The sequence below is a fragment of the Pelobates fuscus genome, chromosome 2, assembly GCF_036172605.1.
Source record: "Pelobates fuscus isolate aPelFus1 chromosome 2, aPelFus1.pri, whole genome shotgun sequence".
NCBI classification, from domain to species: domain Eukaryota; kingdom Metazoa; phylum Chordata; class Amphibia; order Anura; family Pelobatidae; genus Pelobates; species Pelobates fuscus.
This window is the reverse complement of record NC_086318.1, coordinates 207,634,922-207,652,971: the sequence shown is the minus strand read 5'-3', so window position 1 is coordinate 207,652,971 and position 18,050 is coordinate 207,634,922. Positions and strand designations below refer to the sequence as shown.

Genomic DNA, 18,050 nt, shown 5'->3' with positions numbered 1-18,050 from the left:
CTTGGATGACATTTTAATATATTCTACTGACATTCACGCTCATCACAGACATGTTACAACAGTTCTGAAGACCCTTCTTGCTAATGGTCTTTATTGCAAATTAGAAAAATGTCTATTCGACCAGTCCGAGGTCCAGTTTTTAGGGTATTTGATTTCCGCCGAGGGTTTTCGGATGGATCCCCAGAAGCTCGCTGCAGTCATAGAATGGCCTCTGCCGCAAGGTCTGAAAGCCATCCAGCGTTTTCTGGGTTTCTCTAATTATTATAGACGTTTTATCAAAGGTTTTTCGTCTATAGTAGCGCCTATTACTCGTATGACTAAAAAGGATGGCAATACACGTGTCTGGTCTACTGAGGCACTTCAGGCTTTTGACTTTCTTAAAACTACGTTCGCCTCTGCCCCTATTTTACAGCATCCTGTCCCCTCATTGCCATATATACTTGAGGTTGATGCTTCCGATATAGGGGTAGGTGCTGTCTTATCCCAAAGAGAGTCTCCTGACAAGCCATTGCATCCTTGTGGCTTCTTTTCTAAACAAATGTCCAAGGCAGAGAGGAATTATGATGTGGGTAATCGCGAACTCCTTGCTATCATTTTAGCACTCAAAGAATGGAGACATTTGCTAGAAGGAACTAAGGATCCTATTCTCATATTTACAGATCATAAGAACCTATCCTACCTTAGCGAAGCTAAAAGATTGTCTTCAAGGCAGGCTAGGTGGTCACTGTTCTTGTCTCATTTTAATTATATAATCACCTATAGGCCAGGTGACCGGAACACCAAAGCGGACGCTCTGTCCAGACAATTCGAGACTATTGACAAACAGGAGATTGATGTCACTCCTGTCATTCCCCCAGACAGGATAATAGCAACTACTATATTGTCTATTTCCTCGTCCCTCTTGCAGGCCATACAAGCGAAACAAGGCGTGGCACCCAGCGAGAGGCCTAATGATAAATTGTTCGTTGACATTCCCGAGAGACGGGATATTCTGTCACTTTATCACGATACTAAGACTGCTGGACATCCTGGTATTTCCAAAACAGTGTCAGCCGTTTCTCGGTATTTCTGGTGGGATACCTTACGTAAGGATGTTACTGACTATATAAGTGCTTGTACTACTTGTGCATGTATGAAAACCTTTCGTAGAGTTCCTTGTGGGCTGTTGCATCCATTGCCCGTTCCCGAGAGACCTTGGTCTAATCTATCAATGGATTTTATTGTTGAATTACCCCCTTCGAATGGTAACACAGTCATCCTAATGATAGTAGATCGGTTTTCCAAAATGGCTCACTTTGTGTCTCTTCGCAAGTTGCCCACTTCCAAGGAATTGGCTCTTATCTTCGCTAGAGAAGTGTTTCGATTACATGGTATTCCCTTATCTATTGTATCCGATAGGGGTAGCCAATTTATTTCCAGGTTCTGGAAAGCCTTTTGTTCGGAGATGGGTATTTCCCTCTCATTTTCTTCCGCTTACCATCCCCAGTCTAATGGAGCTGCTGAACGTGCCAACCAGTCTCTTGAGCAGTACCTCCGTTGTTTTGTGTCTCACCATCAGGACAATTGGTCTGACCTGCTTCCTTGGGCTGAATTTGCTCGGAATAATGCCACTCATGATTCTTCCGGCAAAAGCCCTTTTTACGTTGTCTATGGCCAGCATCCCGTTGTTCTTCCGGCTGCATTCTCCTCTCAGGGCATGCCAGTTCTGGATGAGCATTTGGCTGGTTTGCGTAATACTTGGGAGCAGGTTCAGCGTTCTTTGGTGGACTCTGCTGCCCGCCAGAAGGCTCAGGCTGACAAGCATCGCAGAGCGGCTCCTTCCTATGTTGTGGGGGACAGGGTTTTGCTTTCCACACGGAATATTCGCCTCCGGGTGCCTTCTATGAAATTGGCTCCCCGCTTCATTGGTCCTTATCGCATTATACATAAGGTTAATCCCGTTTCTTATGCCTTGGGTCTGCCTAAGAATCTGCGTATACCCAATGTATTTCACACCTCTTTGTTGAAGCCTTACGTACGCAACCGCTATACCCGGCATACTCCCCCTCCCCCTCCTGTCTCTGTGGAGGGTCATGAGGAGTTCGAAGTATCTGCTGTTATTGACTCTCGTTTTCTTAGGGGTCGGCTTCAGTACTTGGTACATTGGAAGGGTTATGGGCCTGAGGAGCGCAGTTGGATTTCTGCGGATGCTGTTCATGCTCCCCGCCTTGTACGTTCTTTCCATTCGCGTTTTCCTGCCAGGCCTGGTCCTGCCCGCCCGGAGGGCGTGTCCTCAGGGGGGGGTACTGTAGCGGTACTTACCTTATCCGGGGGCCGGACGCGGTCCTCTCTTCAAGCCGCGCGCGGTCCTGCGGCTGCACGAGCCGCGCGCGGCTCGTCCGACTGTTCAGACAGGAAGGCGGACAGTGACCGCGAGAAGCGGTCACGTGTCCCGCCTGCAGCTAAGAGCGCGCCGCGAATCTCGGGCGCGCTCTTAAAGAGACAGTGGGAGCCTAAATTGCTAAAAGGCTCCCATTGGCTCCTGTCATGCCAATCACCCCATACACTTACCTGTTGGGGGAGTGGAAGTGACAGGAGCCAATCACATTAGTTTGAAGGCTACTTATACTTACCCTTTTCCCTTAGTTCGTTGCCCTATCGTGGTTTCTGCTACAGTTCCCTTTAGTGCTTGTTGTGTTCAGTTGTGTTTCTCCGTATTTGACCTTGGCTTTGTATTCTGACTTCGTTTTCGCTTTATCCTATTCTGTACTGTTTGCCGGCTTGCTGATTCCTGTGTACCAGTCCCCGGCTAGTTTTCGTTTACGCTGTCTCTTTGTGCCCTTGACCTCGGATCGTTCCTGACTCTGTTTTATCCTATTACGTCGAGTCCGGCCACTCTAAGGTCCGGTAGACGTATCTCTCCTCTGTACTGTCTTCTGTTAGGCTGGATCCTGCGTGTAGGGGTATATACTCGTTACACACACACACACTGCATTCATACACACACACACACTGCATTCATACACACACACTGCATTCATTATATACACACACTGGAATTAAATATTCAATTAATATAATTTTTTTAGGATCTAATTTTATTTAAAAATTTACCAGTAGCTGCTGCATTTCCCACCCTAGTCTTATACTCGAGTCAATAAGTTTTCCAAGTTTTTTGGGTAAAATTAGGGGCCTCGGCTTATATTCGGGTCGGCTTATACTCGATTATACACGGTAATAATAAAATTATAATAATGAGGTTTTGTTTAAATTAGTGCAACTAAATCAGTATGTTTGATTCTGTTAAAGGCATAAAGACATTATAAATGGTAGATGCACGTACAGCAGCTGCTGTATTTTGCATATTTTGGTGATTAGACAGTTAAATATTCACCTTCATGATTAAATTCCTTATATTGGTATGTAGAACACAAGAAAGCAAAAAAGCTAAAAGTTATTGGATATGCTTGCAGGAGAAAAAGTCCCCTTTAAAAAAAAAAAAAAAGACATCCATGATTTGGTTGGATTTATATCTGATAAAGTAAAGACCAGATTAGATCAGAAGGAAAACCCTTCATGTATAGCTGATACCCCATTTTTTGTTTTGAAATAATTCAGTCTTGAGATGTAGCAATAACTTTCTAATTTATTAGATTCCATTTTTTTTTTTGTGGAGTGACATGATATACTATGCCTTTCTTATTTTTGCTATCAGGGTTATCTCTTACCTATGGAGAACAAATACAACATGGACAAGTAAGCACTAAATAATTAGACAATAGATTAAATACGTCAGCAAACACTGCAAGGGGAGACTCCCTCAGTACCCCCGAGGATGAACACAAGGAAACCAATACAAAAGTTTACTCCTAGTGTCATATAGATAGATAGATAGATAGATAGATAGAGTGGGAAATTATGTAAAAGTCCAGGGGAAACTGTTCAGAATGTTTAATTTTCACCAAGTGGTCTTGCTTCTTATATGATTTGCATTTTTTTGCATGGGTACATGTAAAAGAGAGAAAAGACTCCACAATTGTACAGTATTTTTCATTAAGTGAACAAGCACAACAGAACAATGTGTGAATCCCCACTCACGTGTCTTGAACCAGACTAAAGGGTTGCATGGATAAAATACCCACTTATGGATACATGTATCTAATGCGTAAAAAAAAAAGGGGGGAACTTACATCTCAAGCTTAATGATTCAGACATAGGGTAGTATAATCCCCACCCTAGGGATGTACATTTGTCACAGTCTCTTCTACAATGTAAGTACAAATTTGATAAAAGAAAAAACACAAAATAGTGTTCTCTGATATAGTGAGTAAACAAAGATTATTAGATCCATCCATACATACATTTATCAGAGCATCCAAACCTCTCAGTGTTTTGGGTAATGTTGGATCATCTGTGGGACATGCTGGAACAACAAATCCAATTCATGGAGGCCTCACCTCACAACTTGCATGACTTGTTGATAATGTCGTGGTGCTAAACAGGACATGCTCAGAGGTCTTGTGAAGTCTATGCCTCAATGCATCAGAGCTGTTTTGATAGCACAAGAGGGACGTACATGATATTAGTCAGGTAGTTTTAATGTTGTGACTGATCAGTATATGTATCCCAGTGTTGCCCTAAGATTAAAGACACTCTAGCTCTATCTCTCTCTGCCTCTTGTTCTCTTTGGATTAAATATTTGTATTTCAAATATGAGTTTCTCTCACAAAAAAAAAAAGGAAACTAGTTGCCTTTACAGAAATATCATGACTTTTATAATGGTTATTGTGATGGTATTGTGGTATTTAATTTTAATCATGATCTTTATATTTTAATTTTAATCCAAATAATAAATTCCATATTTTTTTTTCCGAGTACGTAATAACAAATAAAATATGTGATGGTTCTGACTTATGAAACAAAACATTTTTGACCATTATAATACAGCTTTTTGTTTACTAAACTATCCTGTAAAGGAAGAATTAAAAATTAGTTTAGCATATTGATAAAAATGATTCGCCGACTCATTTTTTATTTTTTTTATTTTAAGAAAGCTTAAATACACAAGATTTGACAAGTTTTGTTAATGTATGACATTTCATTTCAGCCATGCATAAGTGCTCTAAAATAAATGCAAATTATTCAATTTAAGTACTCGCACAATGGATGGTGTACAATGAATCATGTTGTTTTACACTTTATGCGGTACACTAATCAAGCTTGTAGTATATACCTCAAACTATTTCTAATAGCATATTCATATTTAATAATATCACTTCAGTCTGAGCTAACGTTAATGCATTTTTCTTTAATTAAAAGTAATCAGCCAATCTCTAACATTTTAATATAAACATCTTCGTTTATCCATTAAGCTACAATAGCTACTTTTGGAGACACAAATGTTTCTGAACTACATTGCAAATGTCCCTTTATTATAACTAAAGTACCATGTCCAAACCATGAGATACTGTTGCAGGTCATTATTCCTCATTCACCATTCTTTACATAATGCACAAAGTTAGATGCAGAGGATGATCAACCATATCATTATATGTTGCAGCATTAAGATATTCATCCACTGGAACTAATGAACTGTGCCTAAGGTAGCATATACAAGAAGCATAAAAAGATGGCATAGCAGGGAGCATCAGTAACTTCTAATACTACTAGTCATTCAGCCAATATAATGATTCCATTGAAAAATATCCAATAATCATATCCTTATCAAACAAAGAAATCACTATGTTTAGTCCCTGCAAAAAGTTTCTAAATTACAACAAAATAAACCTTGTGTAAATCCATTGTCAATTTCTTTCCCTTTTATATCAAATAACTACAAAGCTGCAAGGAATATTAGATAAAAAAAATGAGCAAAGATTGATAATATCTTGCATTGCAAAACTAGTGCTAGCTATAAAGCACTTAAAGTAACCCTATAGTTACAGTACTATATATGTGTATTCCTAATGCTATAGAGCCCTGGTGGCCATTTAGGTGACTGGCCCCTGCCTGCAGAAAGAAAAAAAGTATTTTTACTTATCTTTCCTCCCTTTTAGAACCAGTCTCCATGGCTGGTCATGCCTTCTTGGCTGAGATCATGGACATGATGGATCTACTCCTCTCTTGAACTCAGCAGTTTAATGTGTTGCTCTGGTTACAACAATAGAAGTAAATTCTTCCTGCAGCTGGAAGAGCTGCAGGCTAGGTTTACCACCACCACTGTACCACCAAGGCTTGCAATGTTCCCCCTCCCAGGCCAAACACAAAACAAAGGTAGAGGGATATATATATATATATATATATATATATATATATATATATATATATATATATATATATTTCTGAAAATCTATATATTTGCTCCCAGTCCAATCTCACCCCCCACACAAATAAGTATATCAACCAACACAGTCACAAAGTGCACCCCTCACATGCTTTACCCCTCACATACTGCACCCCTCACATTCTGCACCTCTCACACATACTGCTCAATACATTTTCCTGGCCTATCTGACATCTGGTATCCTACTTATGGAGACACCAGAGACCATTGGTGGATCCGGGGGGGGGGGGCAACGGGGCAATTGCTGCCGAGAAAATATTGCTGCCCGAGGCTCTCCCCTGCCGGCCCATGCAGGGCTAGTGCTATCCAAACACCTGCCCTGCTGATTGCCTTCACGGATCGGAGGGGAGATCAGTGATCTCCCTCCCCGGCCCACAGGCACATTACTGGGTGGCCGGCAGGGGAGGGAGAGGGAGAGAGAACCCGGGGGAGCTCTTACCTGCAGATCCGGAGGGTTCTCCTCTCGCGAGCACAGAGCGTTACCATGGCAATGCTCTGTTCTCGCGAGAGTGAACTCTAGCCTGAGCTGCAGGTTAGAGTTCACTCCCCCACTAGAACCACCAGGGACTGGAAGAGAAAGCAGTGTCTCCCCCTCCCTCAGCAAAGGTAAGAAGGGAGTGGGGGGCATTAGCTATATTTATTTAGTTATTATTTAATAATCAAAACAAAAAAAGATATCTTTAATCTGCCCCCCTGTCACCTCACACACTGCACCATACACAGCCCCCCCACATACACAGCCCCCTACATACACAGCCCTCCCCTTACACACACTGCCTCCCCCTTACATACACAGCCCCCCCTTAAACACACAGCCCCCCCTTACACACACAGCCCCCCCTTACACACACAGCCCCCTTACACACACAGTACCCCTTGCACACAATGCCTCCCCCTTAAATACATAGCGCCCCCTCAGTGGCGGCTCTAGACTTGGTGAGGCCTTAGGCGAAACTCATAGATGAGGCCCCCACTAACACCATTATTGGAAAAAAATTGCAGTTGACTTGTGTGTGTATAAGAAGCTGTAGATATATTGAAGGGGAAGCTTGCAGTACTGGATATAGAGAACTAGTCTTTGTATACATTGTTGCATTGTCTACCTGTGTGTGCCTGAGAGTGTGTGTCTGGCAGTGAGTATCTTTGTATATGTATGTATGTTTCCCTGAGCATGTGTATGTTTGTGTACTGCCTGTGGCCTTTGGCATTAAGTTCATGGCGACGCTATGTTTTATGTCAGTGTGTAGAATGATTGCCTTTAGGGGTTACAGGGTGAGTAAAGGAGTAACTGTGGCAGGGTGAGTGTAAAAGAGCAGGAGGGTGCCAGAGTGCGCAGAGTGGTGCCCGTGTGTTTAGAGGGAGCAATAGTGTGTATGGAGGTAGGTGACAGTGTGTGTGGAGGTAGGTGACAGTGTGTGTGGAGGTAGGTGACAGTGTGTGTGGAGGTAGGTGACAGAGTGTGTGGGGAAAATGACATAGTGTAGGGAGGTGGCATAGTGTGAGGGGGTGGCATAGTGTGAGGGGGTGACAGAGTAAGAAGGGGGTGGCATTAGTGTGAGAGTGTTACATTAGTGTAAGGGGTGTGACAGAGTAAGAGGGGATGACATTAGTGTGAGAGGGTTACATTCGTGTAAGGGGTGTAACAGAGTAAGAGGGGAGAGACAGAGGGGGTGACAGAGTGAGAGGGTGACAGCATGAGAGGGAGGGCGACAGAGTAAGAGGGGGCGACAGGGTGAGAGGGGGCGACAGGGTAAGAGGGGGGAGACCTAATGTGTGAGGGGGCCGGGGGAGACCTAGTGTGTGAGGGGGCCGGGGGAGACCTAGTGTGTGAGGGGGGAGACCTAGTGTGTGAGGGGGGCGACAGGGTAAGAGGGGGGAGACCTAGTGTGTGAGGGGGCCGGGGGAGACCTAGTGTGTGAGGGGGGAGACCTAGTGTGTGAGGGGGGAGACCTAGTGTGTGAGGGGGGAGACCTAGTGTGTGAGGGGGGAGACCTAGTGTGTGAGGGGGGAGACCTAGTGTGTGAGGGGGGAGACCTAGTGTGTGAGGGGGGAGACCTAGTGTGTGAGGGGGGAGACCTAGTGTGAGAGGGGGGAGACCTAGTGTGAGAGGGGGGAGACCTAGTGTGAGAGGGGGGAGACCTAGTGTGAGAGGGGGTAACATAGTGTGAGAGGGGGTAACATAGTGTGAGAGGGGGTGACATAGTGTGAGAGGGGGTGACATAGGGTGAGAGGGGGTGACATAGGGTGAGAGGGGGTGACATAGGGTGAGAGGGGGTGACATAGGGTGAGAGGGGGTGACAGGGTGAGAGGGGGTGACAGGGTGAGAGGGGGTGACAGGGTGAGAGGAGGGTGACAGAGTGAGAGGAGGGTGACAGAGTGAGAGGAGGGTGACAGAGTGAGAGGAGGGTGACAGAGTGAGAGAGGGTGACAGAGTGAGAGAGGGTGACAGAGTGAGAGAGGGTGAGACCTAATGTGTGAGGGTGAGACCTAATGTGTGAGGGGGAAACCCAGTGTGAGGGGGAAACCCAGTGTGAGGGGGAAACCCAGTGTGAGGGGGAAACCCAGTGTGAGGGGGAAACCCAGTGTGAGGGGGAAACCTAGTGTGAGGGGGGCTGACATAGTGTGAGGGGGGCTGACATAGTGTGAGAGGGGGTGACAGTGTTAGAGGGGGTGACAGTGTTAGAGGGGGTGACAGTGTTGGAGGGGGGTGACAGTGTTAGAGGGGGGTGACAGTGTTAGAGGGGGGTGACAGTGTTAGAGGGGGGTGACAGAGTGAGAGAGGGTGACAGTGTGAGGTGGGGTGATGGTGTGTGGGGAGTGACAGGGTAAGGTGACAGTGAGAGGTGGGGTGACAGGTGAGGTGGCAGAGTGAGAGGGGGTGACAGGTGAGGTGGCAGGGTGAGAGGGGGTGACAGGTGGGGTGGCAGGGTGAGTGACAGGGTCAGATGTGGGGTGAGAGGGGAGGCAGGGTGAGAGGGGGTAACAGGGTGAGAGGGGGCGACAGTATTAGGGGGTGACAGGTGGGGTGGCAGGGTGAGTGACAGGGTCAGATGTGGGGTGAGAGGGGAGGAAGGGTGAGGGGGGTGACAGGTTGGGTGGCAGGGTGAGAGGGGGTGACAGTATGAGGTGGGGTGACAGTGTGTGGGGAGTGACAGGGTGGGTGACAGTGTGGGGGTCACAGGGTGGGTGACAGAGTAAGAGGTGGGGTGACAGGGTGAGAGGGGGTGACAGGTGGGGTGGCAGGGTGAGAGGTGGGGTGGCAGGGTGAGATATGGGGTGAGAGGGGGATGACAGGTGGGGTGGCAGGGTGACAGGGACTGACAGGTGGGGTGGCAGCGTGTTTTAGGGGGGTGACATGGTGAAAGGGGGTGACAGGTGGGGTGGCAGGGTGAGATGGGGGTGACAGGTGGGGTGACAGGTGGGGTGGCAGCGTGAGAGGGGGTGACAGGGTGAAAGGGGGTGACAGGTGGGGTGGCAGGGTGAGATGGGGGTGACAGGTGGGGTGGCAGGGTGACGGGGTGACAGGTGGGGTAGCAGTGTGAGAGAGGGGTGACAGGGTGAAGTGGCAGGGTGAGGGGGGTGACAGGGTGAAGTGGCAGGGTGAGGGGGTGACAGGTGGGGTGGCAGGGTGAGATGGGGTGGGGGGGTGACAGGGTGAGATAGGGTGAGGGGGGTGACAGGGTGAGGGGGGTGACAAGGTGAGATGAGGGTGAGGGGGGGTGACAGGGTGAGATGGGGTGAGGGGGGTGACAGGGTGAGGGGGTGACAGGGTGAGATGGGGTGAGGGGGGGTGACAGGGTGAGATGGGGGGACAGGGTGAGACGGGGTGAGGGGGGTGACAGGGTAAGGTGGGGTGATGGGGGTGACAGGGTAAGAGGGGGTGACAGGGTGAGATGGGGTGAGGGGGGGTGACAGGGTGAAACGGGGTGAGATGGGGTGACAGGGTGAGATGGGGTGAGGGGGGGTGAGATGGGGTGAGGGGGGGTGACAGGGTGAGATGGGGTGAGATGGGGTGAGGGGGGGTGAGATGGGGTGACAGGGTGAGATGGGGTAAGGGGGGGTGACAGGGTGAGGGGGGTGACAGGGTGAGATGGGGTGAGGGGGGGTGAGATGGGGTGACAGGGTGAGATGGGGTGGGGGTGAGATGGGGTGACAGGGTGAGATGGGGTGAGGGGGGTGAGATGGGGGTGACAGGGTGAGATGGGGTCAGGGGGTGAGATGGGGTAAGGGGGGGTGACAGGGTGAGGGGGTGACAAGGTCAGATGGGGTGAGGGGGGGTGAGATGGGGTGACAGGGTGAGATGGGGTGAGGGGGGTGAGATGGGGTGAGGGGGGGTGAGATGGGGGTGACAGGGTGAGATGGGGTGAGGGAGGTGACAGGGTGAGATGGGGTGAGGGGGTGAGATGGGGGTGACAGGGTGAGATGGGGTGAGGGGGGTGAGATGGGGGTGACAGGGTGAGATGGGGTGAGGGGGGATGAGATGGGGTGAGGGGGGGGTGACAGGGTGAGATGGGGTGAGATGGGGTGAGGGGGTGAGATGGGGTGAGGGGGGTGAGATGGGGTGACAGGGTGAGATGGGGTAAGGGGGGGTGACAGGGTGAGGGGGGTGACAGGGTGAGATGGGGTGAGGGGGGGTGAGATGGGGTAACAGGGTGAGATGGGGTGGGGGGTGAGATGGGGTGACAGGGTGAGATGGGGTGAGGGGGGTGAGATGGGGTGACAGGGTGAGAGGGGTGAGATGGGGGTGACAAGGTGAGATGGGGTGAGGGGGGTGAGATGGGGTGACAGGGTGAGGGGGGTGAGATGGGGTGAGGGGGAGTGAGATGGGGTGAGATGGGGTGACAGGGTGAGATGGGGTGAGGGGGGTATGGGGTGAGGGGGAGTGAGATGGGGTGAGATGGGGGTGACAGGGTGAGATGGGGTGAGGGAGGTGAGGGGGGGTGAGATGGGGGTGACAGGGTGAGATGAGGTGAGGGGGTGTTGAGATGGGGGTGACAGGTGGGATGACAGGGTGAGGGGGGGGGTCAAAATGTACCTTTTTCCCTGGTGGTCCAGTGGGGTCAATCTGTCCCTGGTGGTCCAGTGTCCTGGATGGCTCCCTGGTGGTCCAGTGGGCTTTCCGGTCTGCAGCTCCGCCGGATGCAGAGCTGCAGACCACATGGGCAAAGTCTCGCGATCTCCATTCAGAGCGTTGCCTTGGTAACCCGCGGCAACGCTCTGATTGGCTGGAGAACGCAAGACCTCAGTCTGCAGCTCACACCCGGCGGAGCTGCAGACTGAGGCTGGCTCTCTCCCCGGGCGGCCTGACAGGAGGGGCCTCGCACCCGGCGGCATACCGGGCAAGCCGCCGGGCCCCCTCCTGTGTCGGGTCCTCGGTCATAGACCGAGAACCCGACATGTCAGTCTGCCCTCAGGCGATTTAGGCGGCCGCGAGGCCCCTGACTGCGCGAGGCCTTAGGCGGTCGCCTAAATCGCCTAATTAGAGAGCCGCCTCTGCGCCCCCTTACACACAGAGTCCCCCTTACACACACAGCCGTCCCTTACACACACTGCCTCCCCCTTACACACACAGCCCCCCTTACACACACAGCCCCCCTTACACACACAGCCCCCCCTTACACACACAGCCCCCCCTTACACACACAGCCCCCCCTTACACACACAGCCCCCCCTTACACACACAGCCCCCCTTACACACACGCACCCCCTTACACACACAGCCCCCCTTACATACACAGCCCCCTCCCTTACATACACAGCCCCCTCCCTTACATACACAGCCCCCCCTTACATACACAGCCCTCCCCTTAAATACACAGCCCCAATACACACACACACACACCACCCACACACAAACACACTGCACCCTTAACACACAAACACACTGCTCCCAATATACAAATTGCTACCCCATAAATACACTGCACCCCTCTCACACACGCACTAACCCTCCATACACATACTGCGACCCTCACATACACACACACGCACTACCCTCACATACACTGCACCACTCACTAGTTTGACTACTTACACTGGGAGGGCACCACAGCAAATCCTGGAACCAAAACCACTACAGAGAGCTGTAGTGGTTATTGTGCCTGGATTCTTTCTTAAAATGATCTGCCAGTGTCCCTCCCGAGATTAGCTTCTGGATCCGCCACTGCCAGAGACAAGTCACAAGCAAATGCAGTGCAAGGGTGTGTCATTAAATATGTTTGTGTGTGTATATATATATATATATATATATATATATATATATATATATATATAATAACATTTATTCCCTCTATTCCTAGCTTGGACAGGAAAGGGAGAAAGTTAGCAGATGCAGATCATGTGAAGTTTATCCAAGGCCAGCACAGGGTGTAAAATTAGAGCACTTCCTTGGTAACTTATGGTAACACTCTGATTCACTGCTGGGAGAATTACACATGATCTGCACCTTCATGACAACAAGTTCCTTGGTTCTCCCATAGCGTCGGATCATGTTGTCAACAAAACATGAATTGCTATAGAAACTTGTTATTGGGCAACATTTCCACTTGAGATTCCCACTTTCATTGTCAGCCCATTTCACCCTCTCTTATTAGATCTCATCTTTTCATCTCAGCTCTCTACCTTTTCTTTCCAGACTAACAGCATGTCCTTCTCAGATTCCACTTGTATTTGTACCCTTCCTGTCCATCCTAGAGTCTGATTTTTAATACATCAGTTCAGACACTAACTGTTATTTACCACATGTAAAGCCTTTACATCCACTAAGGATGATGTCACACATTTCTCATGAGAAAGCAGAAGGAGGAGACACACAAAAAAGAAAACCAGGAGGTTCACAAAGCAGTATGAAACAAATTAGCTAAATAAGAACTCAATACTTCACTCAACATTTTCTTAGTCTCTTGAACTGGTACATAACCGAATGTTTTTTGAAATGACAAAAAGAGTTCTGGGTTTTCAACACAGACATATTGGTGGTTGCCACTCTCTCTTCAGCTGTGTTGTTGGCTAACAGTATTACACAATTATGTATTTTGTCTTTTTTAACTGATTTCAAAATACTCATTTTCAGGGATTACTACCACATACTCAGTTTTCAGTTATTATGCTAGCAATATATTTTATAAGCTAAAATTGCTTATATATTGGTAGTCATCAAAGGCATAATGGGATTAATATGTAGTTTTTCTCCTAATTATAATTATTGAATTTATAGGATTTGCTTGATTGGATTGGATTGGATTGGCTTTTCGGTTTCTTACCCCACTCTAAGGAAAGCTATGCTAATGCAAATCAAGACAATGGTTGTAAGAAACCAAGAAATATTCAATATTCAATAACCAAGAAATATTCAATATTTAATTTGCAAATAGTTTTAAATCATACAAAAACATAAACTAACTACAGTGATTTTTATTTTTAGGATATAAATTTATAAAAGTGCATTACATAATCAGCAAAATTACTAATATGTTGTCAAGTTATGATGACAAAATCCCATTGGTTAAAATAATTGAAATAGATTTGCAATAAACATCTAGACCACTTTACCCTAGTATACTTTATCGCTAGTACACCTATACCCTTCAGTTCCATTAAGCTGCTTATTCAAGTACTAAATTCCTTGTCTTTTTTTCTTGTATGTCTAGACTTGATATGTCATCAACTACTTGAATGTTGTATCTGTCTATTGTAGTCTACAGTGCTTCAGAATACTTATGGTTTATAAATAAACTTTCAGTACTGATAGGTTGTTCTGTGATCCACATCCTATTCTGATATGCTCTGTGAAGTGCCCTCTAGTGGCTGTCTAGTAGACAGCCACTAAAGGTGGAGTTAATCCTGCAATGTAATTATTGCAGTTTTTATAATTACAGTTGCAGGGTTGAGAGTAGTGGGAGTTGGCACCCAGACCACTCCAATGAGCAGAAGTGGTCTGGGTGCCTGGAGTGTCCCTTTAAATAGAAAATTCACTTTGAATTCTCAGTTGAGTGAATAACCTTTACACATTTCTTTGCTCTTCACTGTGGAGAATTGCTTTCTAATCTACTGCATGTTTGAATATATCCAAAAAAATGTACGTTAACTGAATAGAAGGAAACCATTAGAATCATGTTATTGAAGCGAGATCGCATTAGTTTTGATGCAACATTTAGAATAAGCAGCAGAAATATTTGATGATGTTATATATATATATATATATATATATATATATATATATATATATATACTTGAGTATACTTGATATATATATACTTGAGTTCCTAAAATAAAGTAATACATAGTATTTATAGACTATAATATTTAGTATACATGTTTTTCTATTCAGAGATACATTGGTGCTGGGCTCAAAATTTGCTATGCTATTAGACATGTCTAAAATTTGCTCACCACTGCAAGCTATGAGGTCTATTGCACACTTCTACTCATCAGAATTGAATTTTCACTTTCCAATGGCTGGTGTACAAGTGGAAATTCTGAAGTTTGCCTTGGTGTATGAATGACTGGTTTTACAAATTGCAAATAATAGTCCACAACAACTGAAGGTGCACCATTGTTTTCTTGAATAATGAAATAAACATAATAAGTAATTTCTGTTTACTTAAAAACATGCACACAATGAATTTAGGAAAGCAATGAATTATGATGAGTGTATATCTCAGAATCCAACACATGCCACAGTTGAATGTTAAAGTTAAGTAAGTTGTGTTTTAGAACTCTATACCTTTTGTAAATATAGTCTCTTTCTCTAATTTGTAGGTGTGTCAAGAACTGTACAATGATACAATATGTGAAAATATTCAACAAAACCAACACCATTTGAAATCAATACAAAGTAAAGGATCCTATCTAATATTGATATACATTGCAATTATGAGCCTGCTGTCCATAATACCAGCTCTTATTCTTGGAACTTGTTCAGATGTTGGTAGTCGCAAACCTGGAATGGCCTTACCATGCATCTTTTCAATAGCAGCTGGGGGACTTTTGATTGTCGTTGATTATCTTAAAACAATGAATGTTTACTGGACATTTGGGGCTGCAGCTTTAATTGGCATTTCTGGAGGTCATGTTGCTATGTTTTTAAGTGTTTTTAGCTATTTGGCAGATGTCACCAAAAACTCAAACCGCACTTTGCGAATGGGCATTGCAGAATCTATGATATTTATTGGAGGGATGCTTGGATTTTTTTTAGGTGGCAATTTGATGCAGTATAGTACATTTACTGTTATATTTGGGATCTTCTGTGGCTGTAACCTAATAGCAACAATTTTTGTAATTTTTTGGTTACAAGAATCAACACAGAACAATGATGATCAGAGTCTTTACCAAGAATGTCATTGCAATGAAAACCAAGAAGTAACACAGGAAACCTCAGTTAGCATTTATATAAAAAGAGCTTTTCAAAGTATCTTCAGGCATCGAGAAGCACAAAACAGATTGAAGATACACCTCATCCTGATATGTATTTTCTTAATAAACCTCTGCAATGTTGGTAAGTCTTGACGTTTGCTAAATATTACTATTGCCATTAAAACAATTTATTATTTTGTACAAAATATTTTTTTTCTAAACATTATACATATTGTGCATAGAATTATATTAACTGACAAAATAAAGGAGCATCGTGTCATATGAGGTATTTGCAAAAGCTAACCAAATATATAACTTTATTTTGCATTATTTGTATTAATCTGCTTTGGTTATAAATAGATTATGATTAGCTAAATTGTGATTTTTTTTTTTCATTGATTTTAAGACTTTTCCTGTGCATCAGAGATAAGAATCAATAAAACCATTAGTTTTATTTTTTTGATCTATATACATATCTAGTAAGATGCATTTTTTTTCCAAATACAATAAAACATACATTTGTATAAAATGCATACACAGTGTTTCCTTTCTATAAAGTTGGCCTTGACATTTTGGCAATTTTAAAGGAAAAAAGGAAAAGAAAACATTGGGGGAAATAAATGTGGGCTATTTTAGCAAAACGGTCATCTTATGTACTTATGAAAGAGAAAAAAAGAGAAAATCATTATAAGAAACACATAATGCCTACCAAGTCTTCCAAAGGAATTTTATTTCAAACCTGTATTGTCTATTTCATTAGTCATATCATGTAGCTACTGCACATATCTTGGTAGTAGCAAAGCTACGAGGCCTATTGCATCATAAGTGTAAAACATTGACATTTAGGAGAAATTGCAATATTGTTATATGTCCAAAACCACACCTCTAGTGACTGTCAGACTAACAGCTACTAGAGGCTCTTCCTCCCTAAGATTTCATAGTAAAATAATAAAATCATTATTTAGTAGACATATCCCCTAAGAAATCATGTGTGCATATAATTATGCATTTTGTTTATTGGTGGCATGTGTAAAAACAGCTTGCAAAAGCTGCATATCTTTGTATGCAGGCTTTCCAAGCCATCCCCTTCTTTCCTAGTCCATACTTTATTTGGCTGTCCAATCACAGTTTTCCCAACTCAGCTTAATTAAACGTCTTTGCAAGGCAGGTGCTCTGGGCAGTTGCCTGCCTTTTGAGTTTAGTTCACTGAGCTGAGCTACCAGTAAGTAACAGGACCGGCTGTCTGATTGACAGCTAGGGGGGTGTATCAGGATTACATTTTATAAAATAAATTTGCAGGTGTGTTAGGAATATTGTTATTACCAGACCTGAAGATAGGAAAATGTATTCTGGACAGAATACATAGGCTGTCAAATGTCGCATTTCCCCTGCACTGGAGCCCAAAGATGTTATAGCATGAGTAGAGGATTTTTTGTTGTTGTTTTTTTGACATCCTTTATTTGGAAGTGCCCCAGACCATGAGGATCGATACAGTAGTGCACCAGCTCCTCCACTCCCCAATTCCAGGTCAAAATATGATCTGGTGCCTGGTAACCACCATTCCCTCCAGCTCTAGCGTATAGGCTACAGGTCGAATTCTGGGCCACAGGTTATGAAGTGTTGGCCCGTCTTTAATGTGGGGAAAAAGGGGCAGCTGCCCTGGGCCCAGTTATTCTAGGGGGGCCCGAGGCAGTTGCACCTGGGCCCCGCTGGCCTCAACCATTTCTCTTCTTTCCCCCCTGGCCGGTAACCCACACACTAAGGAGGCCCACCGGGTGGCCCGTGCACTAAGGGCCACCCGGTAGGCTTCTGTCAGCCCACCGGGTGGCCCTCTGCTTTTCGGCAGCCGGCTTGGAGGAAGAGAGGAGTACGCGACAAAGAGAATAATAGGCAGAGTGGAGGAGGGCTTGCCGAGAGAGCCAGACCCCAACTCCCAACACCTTCAGCCAGCAGCAGGAAAGCCATCCTCCAAGGCAGGAAACTGAAGGGTGGGTTTAAAAGTGTAAATGGTCTGTGTGTGTCTGTCAGTATATCTGCGTGTGTATCAGTATGTCTGTCTGTGTGTGTGTGTTAATATGTCTCTATGTGTCAGTATGTCTGTCAGTGTGTATGTTAATATGTCTGTATGTGTCAGTGTGTGTCTGTGTGTCAGTTTGTGTGTGTCAGTAGGTTTGTCAGTGTGTGTGTGTCAGTATATCTTTCTCTATATGTGCCAGTATATCTGTTAGTGTTAGTGTGTATATATGTGTGTGTATCTCTGTATGTTGTCTTTGTGTGTGTCAGTGTGTATATGTGTCTGTATATCTACATGTGTGCCAGTGTGTATATACAGGGAGTGCAGAATTATTAGGCAAGTTGTATTTTTGAGGATTAA

General features: G+C 45.3%; 1 protein-coding gene across 1 annotated transcript in view; it reads left to right on the top strand.

The window, feature by feature from the left end:
* LOC134585705 (proton-coupled folate transporter-like) overlaps positions 1-18,050 on the top strand; it is a 542,847-nt gene that overhangs the window by 56,703 nt on the left and 468,094 nt on the right. Inside the window, exon 2 of the mRNA XM_063441161.1 lies at positions 15,083-15,818. Within this exon, the coding sequence (XP_063297231.1) occupies positions 15,083-15,818 (736 nt within the window). The remainder of the gene's footprint in view (positions 1-15,082; positions 15,819-18,050) is intronic.